Below are 15,900 nucleotides of genomic sequence, written 5' to 3'. Positions count from 1 at the left end.
TGGGAGGTGGAGTCCTCCCGTCGCTCGGAGCAAGGCGAAGTCCATGGCGGAGGGACTACAATTCCCATGAAGCCCCGCGGCGCCAGAGAAAGAGAGCGCGCGCGCGCGCGTGTGTGAGGTAAAAGCAAACGGACCCTCGTCGAGAGAGGCAAGGCCAACTTATTGAGGGAATTTTGGTGTCGCTTGACCCACCTGCGGAGCTCAGAAAGGCAGCTGGGGAGGACGGTAAGTGCCTCCAGGGAAAGGATAGCTCCCTCTTTTCCACACACCGCCATTGCTTTCCCTGGTGCCGGTTTCACTTCGACGGGCAGACGCAGCCTGTGGCTGAGGCGGTTTGCAAAGCTTGCTTTTGTGTGTGTGTGTTGTGTGTCGGTCAGTTTTGGGGAATTAATTCCCCCCCCCCACAATAATATTTATTATTTTTCATACATAAACATAACAAAAAAAGAGAGTTAAGAAAAAGAATAAAACGAAAAGAAAAAAAGAATATAAAGCATAAAATACATCAAATCACTACATAAACTAAAACTTAATTAATTAAAATCCATTTTCATAAACATATTACTTGACTTCCTCTAGTCTCTTCCATCTGAATTTCTTAGTGATTATATATAGTAGTTTCCAATATCATTATTTCATAAAGCCATATCACAGTCATAATCATATTTCCTAACTTTTCTTATCGAACATTTTGTTATTTATTTAATCTCCCCCCCACAATAATATTTATTATTTTTCATACATAAATGTAACAAAAAAGAGTTAACAATAGTAAAAGAAAAAGAATAAAATGAAAAGGAAAAGAAAAAAGAATATAAAGAAAAAACAGAATATAAACAGTTGTGGGGAATTAATAAAGGAACCTGTTATGTATTGAAGTTCTCACCCTGGGCCAGCAGGGGGATACTGTGGATAGTTTTCACTCAGGTCCGCATATGCAAATAAGGAATTGAAAGTGACGTTCAGTGATTGGATAGTTACAGAAAGTAGTTACTGTTGCATTGTAGTGGAGCTCTATATAAGCAGGCTGGCTGAACCCTTCAGCCCAGTTCTGTTCTGGGTCTGTGAATAAACAAGATCAGTCTGAGGAATCGCTGTGTCGTCTGATACGCTCACCCACAACTTAACAGAACCAGTTTGTCCACTGCTGGCCAGGCAAAGTTTAGGTTTATTCCATTTACACTTCCCTTTATACTTAAGAGAATTGTAGTTTTGGAAGGGGTCCCTAAGGGCCATCTAGTCCAGCCCCTTGCAAATGCAGGAATCTTTTGCCCACAGCTGTCCCCAAGGGGGTCTCGAACCCCCAGACCTTTGGGAGTGGGGGTGGTATTGGTTCGTTTCGGGTTTTTGTTCTCGTTTTTTATTACATATTTTGTGCTTCTACAGTCATACCTCGGGTTACAGACGCTTCGGGTTGTGCGATTTCGGGTTGCGCACCGCGCCAAACCCAGAAGTACCATAGCGGGTTACTTCCGGGTTTTGGCGCATGTGCAGAAGCACTAAATCGCGCTTTGCGCATGCGCCATAGCTGTCAACATTTCCCTTTTTAAAAGGGAAATTCCCTTATTCCGAATAGGATTCCTCGCAAGAAAAGGGAAAAGTTGACAGCTATGGCATGCGCAGAAGCGCCAAATCGCAACCCTTGAGTGTGCACACACGGAGCTGCGGGTTGCGAACGTGTTACCCGCACGGATCACGTTTGCAACCCGAGCATCCACTGTATTCTGTTTTGTTATGCCATGAACAGCAGTATACAAATGTGATAAATATAAAAAAGAAGGCAGACACAGTGACCCGTAGCACCACACGCACACACCCCGGGTCTTCCGACTAAACAATAACTTTCTGACAGTAAGAGCTGTTCAACCATGGTGTGGGTTCCCTCAGAAGGTGATGGGTTCTCCTTCCTTGGAGGTTTTAAAGCAGAGCATGAATATCCATCTGTCACAGATGCTTTAGCTGAGATTCCTGTATGGCTGGATGACCCTCGGGGTCCCTTGCAACGCTACGGTTCTTTGATTCCCGCTGGATAAGAAGCCCTGAAAGGATTTCCAACCAAAGTCAAACCCACAATAAAAATCACAAATATTTCAAAATGCAGGTTTAACAATACGTTACCATGCCCGGTGCCCACTGCCAGGCTATTTTATGCCCTTGGCAAGGCTATCGATTTGCACGCACACCAAAAATTGCTCACTGCAATTTTCAAAAATGAACATCTTGTAGAAATGATAAACTTCTTCAAAATAAAAACTAAAAATAAAATATTGTCGGAAATTTATGAGCTAATCTGCATAAAACTGTGCCCCTCAAAGGAGGTTTGCACCTTAGGTGGTTGTCTGGTTGGCCTAATGATAGCCCTGACCATATGTGGCAATAAAAGGGCGTGAAAGAGCACAAGCAGTAAAATGCTCCCCTGCCCTCAAACAGCACAATTTCAACTCCCTGGCAGCAACTTCTCAAACTGATTTACTACAACTCCTGTCCTTGCAAAATCTTTTCCAACCTGGCCAAAGGTTAATTGAACGATTTGAGTTTGGCAGGCTCAGTTCCAGATCCCCTCCCATGCTAGGAACATGTGATAGAATAGTAAAAGTTGAGTCCTGGAATTCTCTTCAGTGGCACAGCCACCTCCAGCTGCACCTTGGATTAAGGGAGAAAGATCTTATTGGCTCAAACTGACCACTGACCTTAGACTGGGCACCAAGTCTGGGCACCAGTTTGGGAACCAAGAAAGGAAACCCTGTTTTCTAGGCTCTGCCACACAGGCTTGTAAAATCAGGAAAACAAAGGCAAACTTCCCAAATACAGCACACAGTTATGTCTCAGTTTTTTGCCTTCTGAAATCTGAATCTATATATTGAAGAATGTCTCTCTCTGTGTGTTATGAATAACTAGGGGTGATGGCATTGTGAAGAAAAACTGTAGGTTGGTAGGAAAAATCCTTTATCTGTTGTAGAAGCTTTATGGTGCATTTACATGCATGCTTACTCCTACGTAAGCCCACCTGAGTTTAATGCAACTTACTCCCAGGTAAGTGTATATACTTTCAGCCTGAATTATCTTCTTGTTAGCTGCTGTAAATTCAGCTATGGAATTCAATACCATTAGATGTAGTGAAGCGTGTTTTACAAATTTAATAAATAAGTACAACTCTAAAACAGTTTTCCCCCTTTCTTTCCAGCGGAGATCATGGCCTTGAAAGAAATTTCTAGCAATAAATGCTTTGGTGGTTTTCAGAAAGTGTTTGAGCATGACAGGTAAATGTTTTATTCATGAAATTTTTTTTAAGGATATTTTACAACCCTGGGGTTAGGGTTGTATTTAGCTAAGTCCTATGTAGGTGAGTAGACCCTCTGAAATGAATGAACCTAAGTTAGCCATGTCCATTAACTTGAATTGACCTATTCTTGAGTAGGAATAACACTGAATAGCACCTTTATGCTGCAGGCCTATACCCACAGGGCAATATAAATAAAAATACTAAATAAAAACGCTAGTGCGAGGATTAGCACTAGTGCAAGGGGGTATTCCCCCTCTCCTGCACCTGCCCTGTGCCACAGCAGAAGCCTTTGGGTGCAACCTACCCACTATCTATAACCCATGTGCTTGGGGCTGGACAACAGCTAATTACTAAACAAATGCATATTCATTTTTGCCTCTTCCTGATTTTTTTGGCAGACAGCAATTTTGCATATAGCAGTTCTGTTGATATTTAGGCTTTGGTGTCATACCAAAGTACTGAGAAAACATCTTTTTGTTCTTCAATGTCAGTTACGTTTTTAGTAGCTTAACCATCACTACATCTTCCTTGCTTTTTCAGTGAAAGTCCAGTTGTCCATTGCAGGAGTGGGAAAGCTGTCTCCCTCCAGATGCTGTTGAACTCCAGTTCCCATCAGCCCCAACCAGCATGGTCAATGGGCGGGGATGATGGGAGCTGTAGTCCAATATCTGGAGAGCCGCAGATTGGCCACACCCACCCCACTGTACTCCACTCTGTCCCTTCAGTCTCTATGCTCAGTCCCTCTGTGTCTCCTTTTGCGTTCTTGGATGCTCAGGTAGACCCTCTTTGATAATCTGCACCCTGTCCCTTCTTGTGGCAGCTCCAATTGTCTGCTGCCTCTACTTGCCTTGACTGAATTAGTTGCACTGATTTCCATGGGGGAGCAAGAACACTCTTAAGTAGTTAAATAAAGCATGCGGCTTGAGTATTAGCCTCTGGCAACTCTGATTGGAAGTTGCGGTTTCTTATAAACGACATTAATTTTGTCGAGTTTCGTTAGTCCATGTTAACTGCATTTTGTTGTCAACAGCGTTGAGCTGAAATGCAAAATGAAGTTTGGGGTTTATCTGCCACCCAAAGCAGAAACTGAAAAATGCCCTGTATTGTACTGGCTCTCAGGTGAGTAATCTGAAGTGCCCTTGAAAAAGATATTGCCAAAGGTGGTTAAAATTAATTCAAACATGTTGTAGGTGTGATTTCAGTAGGCTTCTTATAGTTATTTCAGAGATCCGTATACTACTTTTCATCAAAAAATTATCACAAAGTCTTTCCAGAAAGAGATCAAACAACAAATAAAATAATAAAATATGTTTAAAAGAAATGAAAACATAAATTCTACGAAACCGCATTGTCAAAACTCCATATATCACAGCAAGCTAAATGGGCCCACCATAAGTCTGAAGCCTGGGGAAACAAAAGTGTCTTGAGGAAGTGACAGAAGCTTACCAAAAATGTTGTCTGTACCACTAGGAAAAGGGAATTTTCATACCAAGGGAGCCTTATATTGCATCCCTACACGGGGAGCAGCACCTGCCAGGGAGACAGCAAGAAGGCTCCCCTCCGCCAATCTTATAGCCCAGATAAGATTGCAAAGTGTTTTTGTAGATTATCATCTAGATCAGGTTGGTCCAACTCGCAACCCTCAATGCCTTTTTTGGCAGCCCTCTGCACCATTTTATGCTCCCCCCCTCCAGCCCTCGTACCTCCTTCCCAAAGCTGGCTAAGCAAGGCTCTAGGCTTTGGGAAGGAGGTGTGAGGGCTCTGAGAGGGTCCTAGAGTCCTCCTTCCTCCTTCCCAAAACCTTGTTAGCACTTTCCCAGCTTTGGGAAGGAGGTGGGAGGGCTCTGGGACCCTGCCAGAGCCTCATAAAGGTAAAGGGACTCCTGACCATTAGGTCTAGTCGTGGCCGACTCTGGGGTTCCAGCGCTCATCTCACTTCATTGGCCGAGGGAGCTGGTGTACAGCTTCTGGGTCATGTAGCCAGCATGACTAAGCCGCTTCTGGCGAACCAGAGCAGCACACGGAAACGCCATTTACCTTCCCGCCAGAGTGGTACCTATTTATCTGCTTGCACTTTGACGTGCTTTCGAACTGCTAGGTTGGCAGGAGCAAGGACCGAGCAACAGGAGCTCACCCTGTCGCGGGATTCAAACCGCCGACCTTCTGATTGGCAAGTCCTAGGCTCTGTGGTTTAACCCACAGTGCTACCCACATCCCTTGCCAGAGCCTCATACCTCCTTCCCAAAGCCCAACACCTTGCTTATTTGTGGTTTTTTTTTTGGAAGGCAGCACAAGGAGTTTCAATTTTGACTTGCTCTCCTTGCTCCATGTGGCAAAACAGTTTGCAGTCCACAGGTTCCATGACTGAGTGCTATTGTGGTCCACTTGGTATGAAAGCAGGACTGCCCTGATCTAGATACATGTGTGATTCAGCGATAAAGCCAGACTGCCTTGCTTTTGCTGTCAGCTGAGCTTCAATAAAGGCTTATAGATAAGATAATTTGTGGCACATCTCTTTCTGCAAGATGCTGTTAGGCGCCGGACAAAATCTGACACCCTAAGAGACTTAAGCTTTTGTGTTAAATTAGAAGGTTTCCTTACACTGCTTCAGCCAGAATTTAGAGAATCAGTGTTGAAGTTCACACCCAGGTGGCATCTTGCTCCAGTGAGAAAGGTGCTGTATGACTAATGAGGTGCCACATAGCCCTTTAAGGTATTTATAGACCACATATGGTAATTAACAAAGAATAGACGGTCACTCACCCATATGTGGTGGGTTTGTTCTTTAGTTCCAGATGTTTATTCTGTCTAAGATGTTTTACAATTTTTTTGTAATAGTCTAATGGATTGCACACCCTGTTCCAACTTTGGCACTGCTCTCCCTAACTAGCAGCCCTCAGAGCATTATTTGTCATGTCCTACTTTTTGGTAGGAACTGCCCTTATGAAGATTGCTAAAAATTGGTAGGCTCTTTTAAAATCTGCCACTCAAGGAAGACACTCCAAAAACTGGCAAACTTCACAGTCAGAAAAACTAGCAGTAAATTGGTCAGTGTGATTGCAAAGAAAGAACTTTTCATAAAAATCTGTTTTCCCTTCTTATATGTGCCTGTGGAAATTCTTAGCTTCCTGCTACTGGTATTATTAGGATCAATTTAAACATGGTAGCATTTCATGGTAGTGGAACTTTCTTTACTCTTCAGCAATGAATGAGACCTTATGTATAATAAAAAAAAATATTCACTGTCAACACAATGTCTTTTTTGTTTTCTTTGTCTACTGGTACATTGATAAAAAATGTAATGAAGAAAATTTAATTGCAGTTAAACCGTAATTGAATAACTTTTGCATGGTGGCAGAATTACAAATAAATTGTAAAAAATCAGATATTTTATTCCATCATATTCCACCGAAAGAACAGAAGAGAAATAATCGAGTGGTTTGAATATACCACTTTGCCACATGCAATTTATATATCTGAGAATCCAGATTATAAACAAACAGGCTGATAGTGGCATGTTATGGCCCTTTATGTAAGGAAATCCTGAAAATTAAAGGGGAGAAGCTGTCCTTAATTAGTTGTATAACAGCAATTAAAACGATTGTTGTTCCTAGGTTTACTTATCTTTTCCAGTTCTTCCTAGGGGAGACATTTAGCTAGGGAAACAGCTAAATGAGTGGCAAAAATGTTTGGAATCTTTCTGAAAGAAAAAACCTGGAACAACAACAAAAAACCCTGTTATATAAACATTCATCACTGGGAGGATGGGGGAATTCGTTTTTTTGAAGTTATACTTTGAGGCTAATCAATTTAGACACTTAGGCCCAACAATATCAAAAGATATAAACAATGGTTCAAAGTGGAAAGTGCATCCTCTTACTTTTGGGCTAAAACACGCTCACTTGGATAGCTTCTGAGTCAGAACCCTATTGGCAGTGCTCTTGCCATTACAATGCTCTTCTGTCTTTTCAGGATTAACGTGCACAGAACAAAATTTCATAACGAAAGCAGGTTTCCATCAAGCTGCAGCTGAACAAGGCCTTGTTGTGGTTGCCCCAGATACCAGCCCACGTAAGTGCTAGGCCAATGAACATCAAATTAATTGCTTTTAATTATTGCTGTTACGTAGCTGTGCGTATTACTAGTAAGTTAAGCCAAACTTTGTATACAATCCTAGAATCTTGTCCATTTGTATCAATAATAATAATAATAATAATTCTTTATTGTCACTACACCACCTGTGTGCAGTGAAATTAAACGACCCCCCCCCCCTACACTCAATCTTGTTTGTGTTCTGTGTGCTTGTCGGAAGTCAATTACAGTGGTACCTCGGGTTACATACGCTTCAGGTTACAGACTCTGCTAACCCAGAAACAGTACCTCGGGTTAAGAACTTTGCTTCAGGATGAGAACAGAAGTTGTGCTCCAGCAGCGCAGCGGCAATGGGAGGTCTCCCATTAGCTAAAGTGGTGCTTCAGGTTAAGAACAGTTTCAGGTTAAGAATGGACCTCCAGAACGAATTAAGTTCTTAACCCAAGTTGCCACTGTACACCACTATTTTTCCCCATTCAGCAGCCCAACAGCCCATGGATAAAAACTGTTCTTTAACCTGTTGGTGCAGCTGACTATATTTCTGTATCTCCTGCCCAAAGGTAGGAGATTAAAGAAGTGCTGGCCAGGGTGTGAGTCATCCCTAAGAATTTTCCTTGCTCTCCTGATGTCATCCCACAATGTCATCTAGCAAACTCCGAGGACAGCCCATGATGTCATGTGCTGTATTCGCCACCCTCTGTAGGGACTTCCTGTCTGTGGCTGTCAAACCAGCGTACCACACTGTTATACAGTATGAAAGGACACTTTCTATTGTGGCCCGGTAGAAGGAGATCATCAATTTTTGTTTAACATTGTTCTTTTGCAAGACCCTGAGAAAATGGAGTCTCTGTTGGGCCTTCCTAACCAACAGATGTTTTCCTGTGCCGTTCTAGTAGTTGCCAGATCAGCACAGATACAGTATTGATAAGCAGATTTTCCTGTAAATGCATCTTTCTCCTGGGCGGTGGGGTGGGGAACAGCACACACTTAAGATCTGCCTTTTATTTCCCCACAATTGGCTAGACAGTTGCATGCGCTTTTAGCTCTTCATCTAATAAAGTCCATCCAAATGTGCAAGGTGTTCCTCGTTACCAGGTAGACTGTTCTGCCTGGCAACCCTTTGCCAAGCAAAGAGAGGCATGCACATAAAGCCCCTTGAACATAAAGGAAAAGTGCCACTCCTCTGCTGTCAATGGTGATTATCAACGTAGACTTTCTTTCCATGGTAGGTGGATGCAATATTAAAGGAGAAGATGAGAGCTGGGATTTTGGCACTGGAGCTGGTTTTTACGTGGATGCCACTGAAGATCCGTGGAAAACGAATTATCGCATGTACTCGTACATAAAGGATGAGGTGACTTTTGGCTTGGTTAATTGTGCCTGTGTACAATTCTCTTGATGTAAATATAGAATGGGATATAATACAAGGTGTGGGTTCCCCAACTTTTTCTCCCCCATCCTTCTACTGTAAGTTTGATGGTCAGATACATATGAGTATCCTTCTGGACTCAGAAAGAAAAATCCGACACCCAACTGTGTCCGTATTGGCAAGATCTGGCATTGGTACTTGCGCTTTGTCTCTGAGAAAATAAGACACCTGTAAATTTGTCCTGCATTTCCTCTCACACATTTTCTCACCTGCACTCAAGCTCTGAGGGTCTAATTTTCTGCTCTGAGAAATTCTGTAATATGGTACCCTGTAATTCCTTATAAACTCTTACCATCTTCCCTAACTTTGCCCAACATCACCAAAGTCAAACGAAAGGCCTGGTGTCTCTTTAAGTGTGCAGGCAATAGCATTGCTTCTTTAAACTTGCTCTGCCTTCATATACTTGCAAAGACCCCTGAAACTGTTAGAGTAAAATCTCCTCAAGTTGAGTAGTTTACTGATAGTTTCTCTGTTTCTTTGTAGCCAATATATTCCACAGAAAGCTTATTGGGCAGCATGTGTGCTGCTGTTTGATAATGTGTTGGACAAAGGCAAAGGTTTGATAAAGTGTAGGTCAAAATGTTAATATACTCACATCTATTTCCTTCCCATTGACGTCTTCCAGTTACCTAATCTGATAAATGCCAATTTCCCAGTTGACTCTGGGAGGATTTCTATTTCCGGCCATTCAATGGGGGGTCATGGTGCGCTAATCCTCGCTCTGAAGAATCCCGGAAAATACAAGGTAAGATTCTGAATTCTTTAATGTATATCGAATAAAGTAAAGGAATTAGATAATGATGCAAAGAGAGATAATGTTAAGAAAATTTACCCTGAAAAAGTAAGAGATGCAATCACCTTTATCAGTGCGGTTTTTAAATCAGTGGTCAAATTCAGTGCAGTTTTGAAAGGGTCAGTGCACCATCTTGCTGTCTGATTGTATCCAAACATAGACAAAAACCTGCTCCTTGATATCAGGAACCATCATGTAAAATTTAGTTATGCTATTTTAAGAGATGTCCAAATACATATCAAACAACTTTCCAAAATACAGTGGTGCATCAGTTTTCAAACGTAATCTGTTCCGGAAGACCGTTCGACTTTCGAAACGTTCAAAAACTGAGGCGCAAAGGGCAGTCTGCAATTTAAATGGGGAAAATTGGAGGGAAACTCAGCGAAAGCTGTTCAACTTCCGAAAAGTGTTCGAAAATGGAAGCAATTACTTCCGGGTTTTTGGCGTTAGAAAAACGAAACGTTCAGCTTCCAAGATGCTTGAAAACCGAGGTACCACTGTATATAGTAGATTGGCATTCTGGATGTTTACAATTAATAGGCGGTGCAAATTGAAGTATGGCACAATCCTTTGAAGATATATTGATAAATGGGGACAGAAACAAATAAAGTAAATAAAAATTGTGTTATGTCTATACATGTCCGTACACCAGGACAAGATGAGTTTGCACTGTCCTTTCCTACACATGACAAAAGGTGAAAATAAGCAGCTGTTTTCTAGAACCATGCTGTTTTTTACAACTTTACAAATGCAGTTTTTAAAAATTGATAGTTGCTGGGGGAAATCTAGATTCAGATATTAACACAGTTGCTTTGTTTTCCTCGAATCTTCCATTTCTAACTAGTCTGTTTCAGCCTTTGCACCAATCTGCAACCCAATTCAGTGCCCGTGGGGGAAGAAAGCTTTTAGTGGATACCTGGGGTCGGATGTAACCAAATGGGAGGTATGTACTGGAAATATCAGCATGGTATAGAATAACCACAGAAGCGCCATCAAACTGCTTCATGAATATAGATTTTTTTAAAAAGGCAAGGCAGGTTGGGTGCAGTCTTGAAAAGGGGTATAAAATTATACAGTCATGGGAAAAAGAAAGCGCACCCTCTTCGGATTCTGTGGTTTTACATATCAGGACATATTAACAATAGTCTGTTCCTTACCAGGTCTTAAAATTAGGTAAACGCCATGATTTATTTAACGTGGTGCAGCTTGCGTGCATGAGGCAAGTATGTCATACGGCGTGTGCAAGTGAGGTGAGCACATTGCGTGGCATGTGTGCATAGTCGCCATGGAATTTTGAGGGGGCCCGGCCCTCTCCTTAGATATGGGAGGGCCTTAGCCCCCCCAACTCCCCCAAGGAAGCGCCCTTGCTGGCATTGCTTACTCCTCTACATTTCATTCTTGTGGTTGTAACACTGTAAAGCCTTCTGGAGTGCGAGAGGAATGGTGGTTCCTGGCAGAAATGTTTCCAGCATTCTCCCGTGTTGGAGTTGAAAAATAAGAAAATGGGGTAGCTCATAAAGAACAAGCAAGCCAGAATTGTGTTACTTTCCTTGGCTGCTCCCAATCTCTGGTGCAGAACATTTTCCAAGACAGGCTAGGAAATAGTGGCAGAGTTAAGTTTTCATGGGGAAGGGCAAACGAGCTCCTGAACACATTCACTCTATAGCAAATCTGCCTCTTTGGCTGCTGCTGTTACGCTTAAAAGTCCACTTTGTTGCTCACAGTGATGTCATTGTTACCAAGGAATGTCCGAAACTCCACCCATCAGCATAAATCGTTTTATCTGCTGTTGACTTTCTATTTGTTATGTCCACTGCAAAATAAATGTGTGTGTTATATGAATACTGAAGACAGGCAGGTAGCCATGTTGGTACCTTGGAGACCAACTAAGTTAGTTATTGGTATGAGCTCATACCAATAACTAACTTAGTTGGTCTCTAAGGTGCTACTGGAAGGATTTTTTAATTTTAAATTATTTTATTTTGTTATGAATACTGAACGTGAGCCTGGTCAGCGTTGCATTTGAATTTGGAATTGACTGTAAATTGGATAGGAATTGTGATTCTTTCTGTTGGTCATTGCTTTTCCAGTATTGTGAGATCTTGGGCTTATCCACATTTACCTTTTGCCCTGCTGTTTTCAGGCACAGGCTCATGCTTTAAAGCTGCATATCCAAGCACTGCCCCCCCCCACTGGTTTCTGTGCGAAAACCCACTCCTTAAAGCTGAAGTGCAATGAACGGCAATTCGAATTTTCTGTGGATTGCCCTTTGCTCTGCTTTCGCTTTGAAGAGCGGTTTTTACAGGGAAAGCTCTGAAGCCTACAAAGAGCAATCAGACGTAGAGCTTTAAAGTGCAGATTATGCCTGGAAAGTGTGGAGGAAAGGTCACTATGGATAACCTCTTGTCTGGATGCTGCAGTTTTTAGAAGTGAATGTATCTATATCCGTTGCAGGCTTACGATGCTACACATATTGTGAAGTCCTACAAAGGCCCCTCTTTGGACATTCTGATTGATCAAGGCAAAGATGACCAGTTCCTTACAGCAGGACAATTGCTGCCTGATAATTTCATTGCTGCCTGCACAGAGCACAAAATCCCAGTGGTCTTCAGAATGCAACAGGTAATGTCCTAAAATGGCGCTTGGGGGGGAATTGTCATTGCGCCACTCCCTGGTGTGTGGAGTGCCTCAGGGTGCGATTCTCTCTCCGATGCTTTTTAACATCTTTATGCGCCCCCTCGCCCAGCTTGTCCGGAGTTTTGGGCTGGGTTGCCATCAGTATGCTGATGACACCCAACTCTATCTGTTGATGGATGGCCATCCTGACTCGGCCCCAGACACACTGACCAGATGCCTGGAAGCTGTGGCTGGATGGTTTCGTGGGAGCCGGTTGAAGTTAAATCCTTCGAAGACAGAGGTCCTCTGGCTGAGACGGGGCGATATGGGATTGAGGGGGCAACTCCCATCTCTTGCGGGGGTGCAACTAGTGCCAGCACCGTCCGTTAAGAGTTTGGGTGTAATCTTCGATACCTCCCTCTCTATGGAGGCGCAGATTACAGCTATAACAAAGGCGGCATTTTTTCATCTCCGCCAAGCTAAGCAGTTGGCTCCTTATCTCTCTCGCCCTGACCTAGCCACTGTGATCCACGCAACGGTCACCTCCGGACTGGATTATTGTAACTCGCTCTACGTGGGGCTGCCCTTGAGACTGACCCAGAAACTCCAGCGGGTGCAGAATGCCGCAGCGAGACTCCTTATGGGGTCGTCACTGCGAGATCACATTCATCCAGTACTATACCAGCTGCACTGGCTCCCGGTGGAGTACAGGATCAGGTTTAAGGTGCTGGTTTTAACCTTTAAAGCCCTATACGGCCTAGGACCCTCGTACCTGCGGGACCGCCTCTCCTGGTATGCCCCACAGAGAAACCTACGGTCTGCAAATAAAAACATCCTGAAGGTCCCAGGCCTCAGAGAGGTTAGGCTGGCCTCAACTAGAGCCAGAGCTTTCTCGGCTGTGGCACCAATCTGGTGGAACGCTCTGTCACAAGAGACTAGGGCCCTGCGGGACTTGACATCTTTCCGCAGGGCCTGTAAGACAGAGCTGTTCCACCAGGCTTTTGGTCAGGGCTCAGCCTGACCCCCTCCTCTGGCAATCTGCACAGGGTCTTGCTTGCTGGTTGCCATCAATTTGTTTTTGATTGATTTTATGGTGGAAAGTTTTTAGAATGTTGGATTGTTTTGATTGTTGTTAGCCGCCCTGAGCCCAGCTTTGGCTGGGGAGGGCGGGGTATAAATAAAATTTATTATTATTATTATTAAAACCTTAAAGCCTAAGCGTTTTGTGTCTTGTGTTAAATTTTCAGTAGTAAAGGTTGATGATGCTTCTTTTTGCCTCCTGAGGCAGTATTATTATCATTTTCAGGTTTATTTAGATATTGTCTGCTCCCCTCTCTCATTCACTCACATCCCAAAAAACCCCCACTACACCAATATAAAGAATGATACATTATTTTAAAGAATTAAAAATAAATCAGCAAAACAACCCAAAACACTTTCAAACAAATAAAGAGCAAACAGTAAACGAACAAACAAATGCTACTTGTTAATTCCTGACGGCTTGACAAAATAAAAACAGTTTTTCCTCATGGAAGAGGATCCATGAACAGTAGTTAAAAAGACCCCCATCAGAACCTGCAGGAAACCTGCATAGGCCTTGTGTAATAGAAACATTTTCAGCAGGCATTTACTAGTTGGCTAAGAAGGTGGTGTCTGGATCTCTCTTGAGTGGGTGTTCATAGGTAAAAAAAGGTAAAGGACCCCTGGACAGTTAAGTCCAGTCAAAGGCGACTTTGGGGTTATGGTGCTCATCTCACTTTCAGGCAGAGGAAGCCAGCGTTTGTCCACATACAGCTTTCTGGATCATGTGGCCAGCAGGACTAAACCGCTTCTGGCACAACGGGACACTGTGACAGAAACCAGAGTACACGGAAACGCCATTTACCTTCCTGCCATTACAGTACCTATTTATCTACTTGCACTGGTGTGCTTTCAAGCTGCTAGGTTGGCAGGAGCTGGGACAGAGCAACAGGAGCTTAACCTGCCAAGCGGATTCGAACCACTGGCCTTCCGATCAGCAAGCCCAAGAGGCTCAGCAGATTAGGCCACAGCAACACCCACTCCCCTCTGGGTGTTCATAGGACTGGGTTGATGGCATTAAAGGCTCAGTTTCTCATTGTCCTCCAACGAGCCTCACCAGCTTGGGGAATGAATAACAATGCTCCTGACTGAGCTGAGATACAAGGTTTCAGCCAATCCCTCAGGTACCCTGGACCTAAGTTGCTCAGGGCTTTGTAAATTAATACAAGAACCTTAAAGCCGGCATGATCCCATTTCTGAAACCCCGGAGAGCTGCTACCAGCCATTGTAAATGGGTCGGTGATGTAAATCAGGATAAGGCAGCTTCCTGAGTTCCTGTGTTCTGCTCTGCATGCAGTTTCAATCCCCGGCTTCTCCAGGTAGGGTTGGGAACCTTCCCTTATTGGAAGCCCTGGAGAGCCACAGCCAGCCATTACTGAACAGGATGAACCCTTTTTCTTGAATTGTGGGCGCTGTGGGTTAAACCATAGAGCCTAGGACTTGCCGATCAGAAGGTCGGCGGTTCAAATCCCCACGATGGGGTGAGCTCCCATTGCTTGGTCCCTGCTCCTGCCAACCTAGCAGTTCGAAAGCACATCAAAGTGCAAGTAGATAAATAGGTACCACTCCAGCGGGAAGGTAAACGGTGTTTCCGTACGCTGCTCTGGTTCGCCAGAAGCGGCTTAGTCATGCTGGTCACATGACCCGGAAGCTGTACGCCGGCTCTCTCGGCCAATAAAGCGAGATGAGCGCCGCAACCCCAGAGTCTGCCACGACTGGACCTAATGGTCAGGGGTCCCTTTACCTTTACCTTTAATGTACCAAAGGATTGCAATACTGTGCAATATGTACACTTATATCCCTCTGTCACTCTACAAGGGCACATTCTTAAGTTGTTCTGGCAAGTTTCCTTTAAAGGTAGATGATGCCTTCCTCTGTCAACAGAGAGATAGATGATGGTTAGATAATTTATTACACTGAATGCGTACGCTGAACCCAAGGCGAATTTTCCAGCTACTTCATTCTTGAGTACTGCTGCCTCTGAATAGTGCTGTAAAAAACAATGCTTTTGAAGACATGTTGGCTACAGATTTGACCATTTGATTTCTTTTTCCCCTTCCCAGGGCTATGATCACAGTTACTACTTTATAGCAACATTCATTAATGACCATATCAGGCACCACGCAAAATACCTCAATGCTTGACTTGAGTATCTCCTGACAGTACGAAACAATTGGAAGATAATCAGTGGAAATTAACAACGAAAAAGTACGTGAATAATCAGTGTATTGAAATGAAGTCCTGATTTTATGCCTCAGAATAAACACTTGGAATATGCCTTGTCTGATGTGAATTAATTTAATCACGTTTGGGAATATCACTGTAAAGCTACCATTCTAAGCCGAAAGCATTTCTAGTTATATTATAGCTACACTGCTTTATCCAAACTATAGAACTGGCAAACATCTTCCCCTGTTTGTGTGGGGCTTGCTCATGGTTGTGTGTGTCAACGCAAGGCTGCTTGTAACAGGGGGGAAAGATAGTTTGAAAGTGGTATTTTGGATCCTGCATTCAAAACTAGAATTTAGGCTGCCTGGTAGAACACACAGAATCATACCCCCCCCCATTCATTTTTGAGCTTGTAAAGTATGTGAGAGGCTTGCTGAA

General features: G+C 43.4%; 1 protein-coding gene and 1 long non-coding RNA gene across 4 annotated transcripts; both read left to right on the top strand.

Moving 5' to 3' along the window:
- The first annotated feature begins 32 nt into the window (after positions 1-32).
- ESD (esterase D) lies at positions 33-15,570 on the top strand. Of its 3 annotated transcripts, none has more exons than XM_083435473.1 (9): positions 33-225; positions 3,185-3,260; positions 4,314-4,402; positions 7,256-7,354; positions 8,605-8,729; positions 9,430-9,549; positions 10,442-10,540; positions 12,052-12,219; positions 15,357-15,570. In XM_083435473.1, exons 2-9 carry the CDS (start codon positions 3,193-3,195, stop codon positions 15,435-15,437), a joined length of 849 nt encoding a protein of 282 aa, XP_083291599.1. In that variant the 5' UTR covers positions 33-225; positions 3,185-3,192; the 3' UTR covers positions 15,438-15,570. The 3 variants fall into 3 exon arrangements, with proteins under 3 accessions (XP_083291599.1, XP_083291600.1, XP_083291601.1); XM_083435474.1 differs by having other exon boundaries at positions 70-225; positions 3,188-3,260; XM_083435475.1 differs by lacking the exon at positions 4,314-4,402 and having other exon boundaries at positions 116-225.
- Positions 5,169-6,785, top strand: LOC310675276. The gene is made up of 2 exons (XR_014510021.1): positions 5,169-6,071; positions 6,497-6,785. It is a non-coding gene; the product is annotated as an uncharacterized lncRNA (long non-coding RNA).
- Positions 15,571-15,900: the final 330 nt, after the last annotated feature.

Source organism: Podarcis tiliguerta (genome assembly GCF_965153285.1).
Source record: "Podarcis tiliguerta genome assembly, chromosome: 3".
Lineage (NCBI taxonomy): Eukaryota > Metazoa > Chordata > Lepidosauria > Squamata > Lacertidae > Podarcis > Podarcis tiliguerta.
This window is presented reverse-complemented; position numbering and strand designations above follow the sequence as displayed.

What these genes read in the sequence shown, in the direction of transcription:
- ESD (XM_083435473.1), top strand. Translation starts at nt 3,193, where the DNA reads ATGGCCTTGAAAGAAATTTCTAGCAATAAATGCTTTGGTGGTTTTCAG. An exon ending in AGAATCCCGGAAAATACAAG is followed by an intron (nt 9,550 to 10,441) that starts GTAAGATTCTGA and finishes ATTTCTAACTAG; the next exon opens with TCTGTTTCAGCCTTTGCACC. An exon ending in TGGTCTTCAGAATGCAACAG is followed by an intron (nt 12,220 to 15,356) that starts GTAATGTCCTAA and finishes TCCCCTTCCCAG; the next exon opens with GGCTATGATCACAGTTACTA.